Source organism: Gymnoscopelus microlampas (genome assembly GCF_963454915.1).
Source record: "Gymnoscopelus microlampas genome assembly, chromosome: 9".
Classification (NCBI taxonomy): domain Eukaryota; kingdom Metazoa; phylum Chordata; class Actinopteri; order Myctophiformes; family Myctophidae; genus Gymnoscopelus; species Gymnoscopelus microlampas.
Genome location: NC_139946.1, coordinates 16703074 through 16715573, shown reverse-complemented (window position 1 = coordinate 16715573; position 12500 = coordinate 16703074). Strand labels below are relative to the sequence as shown.

General features: G+C 42.9%; 1 protein-coding gene across 3 annotated transcripts in view; it reads left to right on the top strand.

Moving 5' to 3' along the window:
* LOC311052268 (adhesion G protein-coupled receptor D2) overlaps positions 1–12500 on the top strand; it is a 156828-nt gene that overhangs the window by 75195 nt on the left and 69133 nt on the right. For all 3 annotated transcript variants that reach the window (XM_084067158.1, XM_084067159.1, XM_084067157.1), the window contains one exon: positions 7954–8007. In XM_084067158.1, the coding sequence (XP_083923284.1) occupies positions 7954–8007 (54 nt within the window). The remainder of the gene's footprint in view (positions 1–7953; positions 8008–12500) is intronic.

The following is a 12500-nucleotide window of genomic DNA, read 5'->3' as shown; positions in this document are numbered from 1 at the left end:
CCATCTCAAAATGTCTTGTTCCAAGGACCCTCCAGAAGCAAAGATTTGAGTCACAAATGTTTGCTTTAAAAAATATATATATTCAAAGATTTGCACAAATGTTAAAGATTTTTCAAAAATAGCAGATCTATGAGCTTGTATATCTGCTATTTTTTAATATCCAAATAAATCTTAAAATGACACTGATGCGTTCCCGGTCTTAATGGATTAAAAGACAGGATGGATTTTTTTCTCTTTTTTTGTGACTGAAGTTGCGGGCCGATTACTCATTTCCAGACACCCGTCCCGTGGCTCTGCATGTGTCCCGCCTTACGGGGGTTTTAGGATTCAGGGAGGCACCGATTGGTTTACTCTCAAGGACGCTTGGAGATTTTTAGGACATCTGGAAATTATGCTCCCCTTTTTACCTGGTCTTTTTTTATATAATGATCTCTGAACAATTGAATCACTATATCGTTGCTCTCGGGCAGAAACCTTGTATCTCCATGTTTTAACATTTTATGTTTTTTTTCGTAAATTAAATCCGTACTTGATCATACTAGAGCGTCTCAAAAGTAACATATATACAAGCTCGAAATGCGTCTTCAAGCGACGGGTTTCGAACTTGTTGATCTGTCACTTTTGCTGTTTTTGAATTTGAATCCTGAAAAGTTAGGGTTAGGGTTAGAGTTTAGTTTTGGATATATGAGGTTTCCACCTGACAAAGACGATATTCTGTGTTTTATTTTTAGGCGTTGTTCAATGCACTTCTTAAGTATTTGAACATGACCAGTTACATCACTCCCAATATTCAGAACCAGACTCTTCTACAAAGCCAAAGCATACAGAATTTATTGTGGCCGTTCCTTGTGTAATTTCTTTTTTTTCTTTTTTCTTTTTTAATTAAACTGTAATCAAGAGGGCTTTTGACAATGAAACAAACACAAGAAAATGTTTATTTTTGTAGAGCTAGCACGCAAAAAAAAGTGGTGATTAGATCATACATACACGTACATCTGTATTGAGATTAGAACAACATATTGGTTGAAATAAACGCTGTAAATATTCCAAGGTAAACCAAATTGTCATGATAATAAGTCCCCTATGTTTGTAATGACCCCCCCCCCCCCCACACACACACACACACACACACACAAGGTCATATTTAGCCAGGCATCTCCTCCACATCCGCTCTCTCCATCTCTCTGCTTTTATCTCTCCTTCCTTATTGCCTATCTCTCCATCCATTTCTCCTCTCTCTCTCTCTCCCCATCTATTTGCCCCCCCTCCCCCCTCCATTCTTTTCTCTTTTCTGCTCCCTCCTTCCACTTCTCTTCTCCTTATCACCGTTCTCTATGTCTTTATTTTTTCAACGCAAAAAAATGTAGGACAAAGTGTTACTTTTGCATATTTTGCATCTATTTATTCATTTTTATTCACATCCAGTAACATTACAGACAACAAGATTCCCCTCGTATGAAATGTTTAGCCCCCCCAAAAAAAGTTTGAATACTGTCAACAAAACGGCTTGTTCATTTGTAACTCTGAGACTTTATGGGACACTCAGGATTTCACTATAGGCTATGGTCTAGTGGTCAAAGCAACATTTTGGGTCATCTCACGGGTCCATTTGGTTACATTTGTACAGTCTATGGCTTAAAATTTAAGCCATAGACTGTACAAATGTAACCAAATGTAACCAAATGTTATGTTGCTTTGGCCACAAGGCTAAATCTCATAGTAAAATCCTGAGTGTTCATTTAAGCCTTAAATGAACTCAGGATTTTACTATGAGATTTAGCCTTGTGGCCAAAGCAACATAACATTTGCATCCCAGCAAGAGACCATGTTTACAACTCCACAGCAGTAAGTGGCCGTCCGAGTCGATGGCCTGTCTTGTTTTCCTGACCTTTCCCTGTCCTCCACCCCCTCTTTTGTCGCCCCCCCCCCCCGTCCCTGTTCTCGTTGTTGTGCCATCTTTATCCATCTCCAGCGCGGTGCGGAGGAGCGGAGAGGTGTCCCTGAGTCATTGGCGACAGCGGTGACACAGCCGAGGCACGAAGCCTCTGACCCCCCTGCGCTCGCTCGCGCTCACACACACACCGCCCACTGTAAAATAAATCATCGCCGCGTTTCTTGCTTAAGTGGCTTTTTTTTTTTAGTGCCTCAGAATCCATTTTCACCGCTCCCCGGTTCTCCTTGACCTCCGGGGTCCCTCAACAATTTGCGAGCATGCAGCCCACGTCCGCGTGGCGGAGCGGCCCGCCTTTCAAAAAGGGCTGCGCTTCTTTGTTAACGTTTTGGAAGGAACGTTATAATCCCTTCTTTTCTCCTCCTCATTTATTTCTTCCTCTCCTCCCGCGCCCTCGTCACCTCGTGCCTCTTGACTCCTTGTGCCCCCTCCCCTCTCTCTCTCTCTCTCTCTCTCTCTCTCTCCTCCCTTTGCTCTCTGTCTCTCTCACTTATTCCTGAACACTCTCTGGAGGTGTCACAAAGACCACCGGGTGGCTGTATGTTTCGCCCCCTCTCTCCTCGCCCCGGGAAAACCTAAAAGGGGAAATTCTTGTTTAATAGACAAAATTACAAAAAGCTGAACGGGAAGGATCAAAAGTGTTCTCTCTCTGGGTTTTTTCTTTCTTTCTTTCTCTCCCCCCTCTTTAATCAGAGAACGGAAAGGAAAGGAGAGGAGAGGAGAGGAGAGGAGAGTGGGGGCCGCTGTGTCAGAGCGGAGAGGGGATGTCTGGTTCTGCCTGTGTTCATTTAAGCTAACCAGCCTTGATCATGGGGGGGGGGGGGGCTAACCTCTGCCTTGGTTGTACGATGGCTCACGTCATTCCACCACACCGCACCACACCACACCACACCGCCTCAGCCCAGCGCAACACAGCACAGTGCAACACATATGCACAGACAGAGCCATAGCCATGCGGGTATAATGCCTGCACGAGTGCCGATGCCGTATAGCCTCCGATCACGAGAAACCACTGTAAGGGAATGGGACAAGCTGCTCCGATGGGCAGATTAGGCCTGGCAGAAATGTTATCGTCGCTGTTGGGTGGAAACCTTGTATGTCCAAAACCGCTCCTTATCTTTTTATTATTATAAAAAGATAATAATTCTACAAGCTCGTAGATCTTATATTTTCACTCATTTTGTGTGACACTCTTGTATGATGAAATAGGACATTAATTTACGAGAAGAAAAAAACTGTTGAAATATGGAGATCAACCGACATCAACGTTATGATAATCCAATGCAGATTTTGAGGAGGGGGCCTGGTGTGTATATTGGTCTTGAAACAAAAGTGCTATTGGAGTAGAGCCATGGCCAGAAAATTGCTTTGTGTATGGTAAAAATATGTTTGATATAATAAAACATGAAAACATCACTTATGGACAAAAGTTGTTCCCAACCCAGAAACGTTGCGTATAGTTCTGTTGACAAGGCAGAATGGTTATAAATGTATATAAAGAACACTTATGCAAAGAATAAAGTTAACAGGGTGAGAAAGAATAAAACTTTGCAAAGTTCCCTCGCAGTAGTTAACCCAGTAAAATTAATAGTTGTGTTTATCCAAATTTATGTAATGAAACTACACTTTGATATGCAAAAAAAAGGTGTTAAATGAAACAATGCCCATCTATTGATTTTGATTTATTCCCATCAAAGCCAGAAGCTGCTCCATTTACGAGCCTGTTTATGTTTATGTTTTCATAAAGCTTCATAATTACAGATGGAAGCGTAAGACGTCCGCGCCGCGTCTCGCACTATTACAACCCATTGCAGCATTTTAAATCGTTAATTACCCTTAGCGAAAGACTCTCCATTATTCATCACAATTAAGCTTCTCTTTTCCTTGGTGGTCACCTTGGTAAATCCTCTCCGCTTTGATGACCTTTTAATTCCATCAAACTCCAAGGATGTCGGCAGGTGTGAGGCGCCGCACTCTCTCTCTCATATGCTAATCGTTTAGCGCACATTTACATGGGAGGCCCGCACTTTTGCTTTGCCGTGGAAAAAAAAACCTTGAGGGCCACGCGTGCGTACGCAAGGAAACAATGAAAAAAAACACCTTAACTGCATAACGATCATCTTTTAGAACAATGCCCTTCCCCTCATTGTCAAGCGATTAATTAACTTGTCACGTAATTGCAACGGCAACGCCAGTTGTGTTTGATATGAACCAAACCCCTTGGTTCCCCCCGCCCCCCCCCCCCCCCCTCCCCCCTTCACACAGAACACTAACAGTCTTAAGTAACGTCTCTTCTTTGTCTTTGCTGGCATCTAGAGCAGCGGCTCTCAACTTGTGGGCTGGGGGGCGCACTGGGTGGCGCACTGGGTGGGCCGTGGGGATATATATACATATTTTTTTTTCATCCTTATTAAGTGAGTTTTCATTGTGATACATACAAGATAAATAGCAGCTTACAGTATGTTAGTTGTATTGATCCGAGCTGCAACACAATAGATTGCTTGATCATAACATGCACCCATGGCTATGTGTTCAACTGGGTGGGCCACCGCAAAAGCTTTTTTTTAACCCATTCAATCCGGGAACGCATCTCTGTCATTTTTAGATTTCTTTAGCTATTCAAAAATAGCAGTGCCACGCTATGAGCTTGTTGATCTGCAATTTTGTTTTCTTTGAATATCTTTGAATATATATGTTTTTAAAGCGAACATTTTGTCAAATATGTTGATACAGGGACCCCCATGAGTTACAAATATGTATGAAATATATATTCAAAGATTTGCACCAATTTTCATGATTTTTAAAAATAGCAGATATACAAGCTCATAGCATGTTATGAGCTTGTATATCAGCTATTTTTGAATAGCCAAAGAAATCTAAAAATGACAGAGATAAGTTCCCGGATCGAATGGGTTAAGTGGGCCCTGATCTAGAAAAGGTTGAGAAGCAGCGTAAGAGGAAGAGGTAGGAGAGGACGTAGAAGAAGGGCCTTCCCCCTCTAGATGGTTGTCAGGATTAATAGGAGGGATCTTTGGGAAATATGACACCGCCACTGTTGATTTTGTGCCCGTCACCACCAGCCAGCCCTGCATGCGCTCTCTTCATTACGTGGCTGTTTTCCGACGATGGCGCGTATGCAAAACATCCCCCGCTGTGCACACACACACACACACACACACACACACACACACACGTGCAGTGCACACACACACAGACACGCAAGCCTCATCGTGTGTATCTCTTGTGAGGCGTCATAATTTATGACATGCCGCGGCCTAATGAAGCCATAAGCCATAATGCATATTCACTAACATGGAGGGCTGGGCGGGGGGGGGGGGGGGGGGGGGGATGGGCGGGAGGGTGATGATCGCCCAGCCGCTACAAATTTACAGTGAGTGCTGACAGCAACCACGCGCGCAGACGCGCACACGCACACACACACACACACACACACACACACACACACACACACACACACACACACACACACACACACACACACACTTAGGGACCTTATTGGCAGCAGAAGCCTTGCAGTTGAAGACTTCCACCTTGTTAACGGGACCTGTGGCTTACACTGAGATTTTCTTCTTCCTTCTTTCTTTCTTTCTTTCTTTCTTTCTTTCTTTCTTTCTTTCTTTCTTAGATCACTTTATCTGTTTTAAACATTTTTGGTTAAAGGTCTCTTTTGGGGCAGTAATTTCAATCTCAGATGAATTTATTAAATATCACCATCGCTCTGTTTCTTATGCTGGCTTCCATCTATACCTTTTTATAATTTTTCACACTTTTGTAATTTAGTGTTATAATATAATATAATATCATCTACTGTATGTGAGCAACCTGACATATCACAATACTGTACTTTTGCAGTTTTAATGCTGATTTTATTTGATGCCATCAATATCTTGTCCTTATTCTAGTAATATATTCATATAAATATTAACATTTTTAACTTTACCTTTTTCTCTCACAATCATTTAAAAATATGTGTATTTATATATAATTTATTACCAGGGAGTAGTTCAGAAATAATATTTCCAACAATTATATTAAATAGTAATTTCACAGTAAATTACATTTAGCAAATGGCATTAGAAACAGTTATATTACTGTTACAGCTGTAATACTGACACCCAGATTTACTGTTTTGTTATTTAAGATTGTATTATTACAAGCACTTTAAATGTTGGCACAAAATCTTTTTTTGCACTATTTTCAACATAGTTTATTTAAACTAAAACTTCTCAAATATAATTTTAAGATGATGTAGAAGTTTATTATTCATTCAGCATTCATTTATATAATGTATTCACAAGTTATTTCTTGATTTATATATTACATTTTTTATTTTTTATTTTAAAGAAACAATTGACGTCACATATTTTTTATTAAACTGTTCATTAATGATATCCAGTATTTTTCCTAATATAACACCTACTTTATTAAAAATCATTATCATAGATAGAAATTATCTTTATGTCTCAAGATTAAACTCAAATCCAAACAAAATATCAAAACACAAAATCATTTCAATTTCCGATCCTCTGTAATTTATTGACGCTGAATCATTTTACATCCTGTGTAATGAGACGTGGGGATGTTGAATAACGATGCAGCAATTTATCGGTTGATTATGTGGGTTAATTCATTTGAACGATTTATTTGCGTACGTATTTTTTATATTCTCATAGATATTTATTCATTGGGTCTATATGTGTGAGGTTGGCTCATGCGGTGAAATGGACAGGTATCATTTCATCAGATGTATGGATGGAGCCGGCGGTACGGTATACGGTACGGTGCTGCAGTGTGTGTCTGGTGGTAAATTAAGCCAGGCCTGCACACTCTCCCGTCCAGAGTGTAAAAATGTAATCTGTTCTGCTAGGCCGCCCCCCCCTTCTTTCCCCCCCCCGGTCTCTCCATCCTGCACTCCCCCAGCGCAGCGCAGGACGGCACACACACGCACGCGTTTGTGTGTGTGTGACATATGACGGCTTAGAGTTGTCCCTTTTAGTTTGCTCGCTCTCTCTCTGTCACTTTCAGGTCCCATTAGCCACTGGAACACGCTGGAACAATTTCGATTTCGCTGTCGCTTTCACACACGCTGTACGCGCGCATGTACGTGTAGTACGCGCCCGCACACGCATAAGCATACGCACACACACACACACACATGCACACATGCACACACGCACACAAGGCTCGCATGCACGCACGCACACACACTGTGTCACTTTCAGGTCCCATTACCCACTGGAACATGCTGGAGTAATTCCAGTGCTTTCACGTATACACCCACATTGTGCCGAAACAGACACTGCTTCCATACGTACACACACACACACACACACACACACACACACACACACACACACACACACACACACACACACACACACTGACTGTACCACCTGTACTGTTAATAAAATATTCAATCAATTCAATCAAAAAAAATCTATCATAAAAAAATGCACGCGCACACGCGCACACACACACACACACACACACACACACACACACACACACACACACACACACACGCACACACACACACACACACACACACATCCCTGCGCACAAGCACAAAAAGCTGTTTTATCTCTTTTATCTCTTCTTCTTTGTTTTGAATTTCACGCTCGGGTTGCTTGTGAAGAGAAAAGCTGAATGACGCGCTTCTTCTTCTTCTTTTGTTTTGAGCCACTCTAAGTGTTTGTACTGTCAAGTGCTGTGTGTCACAGACACTCTCACATCTCTCCCTCTGTGTGTGTGTGTGTGTGTGTGTGTGTGTGTGTGTGTGTGTGTGTGTGTGTGTGTGTGTGTGTGTGTGTGTGTGTGTGTGTGTGTGTGTGTGTGTGTGTGTGTGTGTGTGTGTGTGTGTGTGTGTCTATCTCTCAATTTCTCTTCCTCTCGCTCTCTCTCTGTCTCTGCTTCTCTCTGTCTCTCTCTGTCTGTCTTTCTCTCTCTCTCTTTCTCTCTCTCTTTCTCTCTCTTGTTTTCAGGTCCGCAGTACAGTCAACAGGATCAAGGAGAGGAGGAAAGCTCTCAATTTTTCAGTACGTACCCATCGTTTCACTTTGCATGAGTGTGTGTGTGTGTACGTCTGTGTGTTTGTGTTGGTGCATGTGTTTGTGCTTGTAGTGTGTGTCTGTCTGTCTGTGAGTTTGTGTATACATACAGTACTCCTACATACAAAATATGTGTGTGTGTGTGTGTGTGTGTGTGTGTGTGTGTGAAGGTATGCACGTTTTCAATCCCCCCCTACGCCAGTGGTTCTCAAAGTGTAGTCTGGGGACCCCCAGCGGTCCTTGAAGGGGTCCCCAGCTAAATGTATCATTATAGCATCACGATCGGTTTAACCACTTCAACCCTATTTTATACTTCGACTATTTTGGAAAATGTAGAAATGTTCTAACACAGATCTTCTTTTTTGGTGTCCCTGGCACCAGAGACGGGGGTTTGCGTTCAAATACGTATCAATTTAGAGGGTACTTGACATGAAAATGTTTGAGACACTGCCCTACACACACACACACACACACACACACACACACACACACACACACACACACACACACACACATACTCCTCAGAAGTGCACTCGGTAGAGGCAGCAGCGTGCACAGTTTCTTTTGCTCCCTGCTTTTCGTCTGTGCAAGATATCGTCTCTGTCGGTTGGAAACCTCATATATCCCAAACTGTTATTTTTCAGGATTCAAATAAAAAAAACATCAAAAGTAGCAGATCTACAAGCTCAAAATGCTTCGCTTCATGCCGCATTTCGAGCTTGCGGATCTACTACTTTTGATGATTTTGTGCGACACTGTAGAGTGATCAAGTAGGGTGTTAGTATAAAAAAAAACACTAAAAGTTAAAATACGGAGATATGAGGTTTCTCTCCGACAGCGACGATATAAAAAACACTCCCCGGCGGCGCACACCGCAGTCAGCGCCCGATGAAAAGTAGCCACAAAGCAATACCGTACGTCTAACCGACCCCCCGCACCCCACCCACCACCGCCGACCCCCCCGCACCCCACCCACCACCGACCCCCTGCACACCCCCCCTGTGGGGCTGACAGTCCATGTTGGATGCCCGTATACATCACGCACACAGAGCCTGCTGGGTAATAGCCCTCCTCCTTCTCCCGGTGCACCTTCATCCCCGGCAATGTCAAGCTCTGCACAGGGTTACAAGTTTCTAATCCGGGACGAGTCGTCCCCTGACATTAAAGTGTCAGCACCATATTTATACCTGGCTGGACGCTCACTGCTGCTGGCTGGGGGTGCTGTGTGTGTGTGTGTGTGTGTGTGTGTGTGCGCGCGTGCGCGCACACGCACACACACGCACACGCACACGCACACATACTGTAGGTGATAGGAGAGCAGGAGTGTTTGTGTGTGTGCGTGCGTGCGTGTGTGTGTGTGTTTATTTGATAGAAGGATGCATGACAAGTTTTAAAGTCTGTTGCCTAATTGTGGAAGTGCCTGTTTGTGTGCGTGCAGTTCATTGCGTACGTGTGTATGTTTGTTTCTCTACTGAGAGGATCACATAACTGAGATGGCACACACGCGCACGCACGCACGCACGCACGCACGCACGCACGCACGCACGCACGCACGCACGCACGCACGCACGCACGCACGCACGCACGCACGCACGCACACACACACACACACACACACACACACACACACACACACACACACACACACACACACACACACACACACAAACACACTCTCATGTACCCTCCTGTTTTGTCCCTTATGAGTGATCACATTAACTCCTGTCCCCTGGGCTGTGTCACACTTTATGGCCACCAGGCAGTGTGTCCTGTGAGCCATCAGGTCAGTGTGGAGGGAATGAGAGCATTCTGTGAGGGGAAAGCAGATTGATTCTAGAGTATCTACTACCTCCCTCCTCCCTGTGACCCCTGCTGACTGCCTCTCACACACACACACACACACGCGCGCGCGCACGCACACTCGTAACACAGGAAACCAGTATAACGTTGCTGTCGGGGCAGAAACCTTGTATCTCCATTTTTCAATTATTATTATTTATATATTTTTTGTAAATTAATGCCCCGCTTTGTCAGTGGTTCTCAAACTTTTTCATGTCAAGGCAAAATGACATGTATTTAGCTGCGGATCCCCATCTCCAAATATTTTCTGCCAGGGACTGGCAGCTGGAAGCTGGAAGCAAAGATTTGTGTTTAAAAAAAAGAAAATCACTTTTTTATCAAGATTATTCATGGTTATATTAACTAATTATGCTGGGAGACCCCCTGTAACCCCTCCAAGGACCCCTGGGGTTCCCCGGACCCCACTTTGAGAACCACTGACTACAGTTTCACACAAAAGCAGCAAAAATAGCACAGCTTGTACATCGGCTATTTTTACTAATGAAATTTGTTTTAAAGTGTTTTGTTTTTAAAACACAGAAAGTTGTCAAATGTATGTCTGTGTGGGTTTTATAAATGTTGAACCCATTCAACGTATTATTAACAAGAACTTGTGACTAGATAATAACTACAGTCTTTTTTCCCCTTTTCTGAAAAGTAACAGTTTTGGACATACAAGGTTTCTGCTTGACAGCAACGATATACCCTGGGATTGGCCTAGCGTGTGTGTGTGTGTGTGTGTGGTAGTGGGGGCCCCTAGGGGCCACACAACCCCGATGAGCAGGCTGATATATTGGGCACCCATATTATCTGTGAGACCCCCTCCTCATTTTTAGTGTTCTCTCTCTCTCTTCCTCTCTCTCGGTCTCGGTTTTCAGGCCGTCACGCTCTGACTTGATGTTTTTTAGCTAATGCTATTTTTGTGCCATAAATCGTGCTGCAAAAATAAATGGAGGTGTGAAATACAGTATCTACCTGTCCCCTGGCTTGATAGGAGAACCGCTTTGGCTCTAGATGACCGCACATGCCCCTATATATATATCCCCCTCGTTGTAAAACAGGGGATTGGGTACGTACGGAGAGGCAGGGGGCCAGCTATAAGACGCCCTACGCGTGTGTGTGTGTGTGTGTGTGTGTGTGTGTGTGTGTGTGTGTGTGTGTGTGTGTGTGTGTGTGTGTGTGTGTGTGTATACTTATATTACTACACGTGTGAGGGCCATACTGTATGTCCCCACAAGTATAGTAGAATTTGGGAAATCATTGTGAATCATGATCATTGTGAGGATCATTTTCCTTGTACTCACAAGAGATTTTTTTTTATCGTCAAAAAGAATTATATATATTTATTCATTTTTTTCTTCTTTCAGGTTTAGTGGTTAGAGTTTTCCATATGTTATACTTAATTGTACACACAAATTGCCAATCTGCAAGCTCACAACACTGTGACGTGATCTGCAATTTCTCTATTTCCAGCTATTTTCAGTGCCGTCCTAAAATGTGTATGTCCTCACAAGCATAGTAATACAAATGTGTGTGTGTGTGTGTGTGTGTGTGTGTGTGTGTGTGTGTGTGTGTGTGTGTGTGTGTGTGTGTGTGTGTGTGTGTGTGTGTGTGTGTGTGTGTGTGTGTGTGTGTTTCGAGGGGGGGGGGGGGTCATTACAAGACGAATGGCACTTGTCCAAGATAGGAGGAATTTTATGGGAGATTTTATTCTGAACGATTGAGGGGTTGACCAGATAGTAGAATTCAGTGTAAAATTTCAGCATTGTCTCATTGGTGTTTAAATTGGTTTGGTTTTGATTTAAAGTAGCTATTCTAACATCGTCTTAGGCATTTACCTAGACTAGTGTTTCAGGCACAAGAGTGCAAAGCTTGGAACCTCTTGTCACAGCAATATGCTGAGTGTTAATGCAATATCTTAACCCATTCAATCCGGGAACACATCTACAAATGTCTTCTGAATCCTAACAGTTTTCTGAAAACTCTATGTTGCTATAATATCAGTGGTGCTCAACTCTTTTCATGTCAATGACCCCGAACATTATATGTATTTGGTCGCCGACCCTAATCTCAAAATATTGTGTTCGAGGGACCCCCAGAAGCAAAGATTTAAGTTAAAAATGTTCGCTTTTAAAATATATGTATTCACAGATTTGCACAAGCTTTTATATCTGCTATTTTTTTATATCCAAAGTATAAAATAATGGTTATAGCTAACATCTGAAATGACACAGATGTGTTCCCGCATTGAATGGGTTAAGGCCTATTTTATAATAGTCATACAACAACACAAAACAAAAATAGCGGTGGCTCACCTGGCAAAAGGACATACCACATAAATAGCTAAAGTTCTTCTCACAGCTGGTTCAGGTTCGAATCGGATCCGAAGCACTCTGCAATAGAGGATATGCGCATGCTTAAAGTGAATGGCACATCGAGTGGCAAATCGAGTGGCAAAGAAACATGCAAAATGAGTTTAACATTGTTTAATGTTGTTTAATGCAATCAGATATTACTTTTCTGTTTGGATGCATGGGCTGTCAAGGCCAGAAAGTATTTTTTTGACACTCAGTAGGCATTCCTGCATAACTTCCGGGTTTGATGATGATGTCACACGCATATCCTCTATACACTTCACCGCT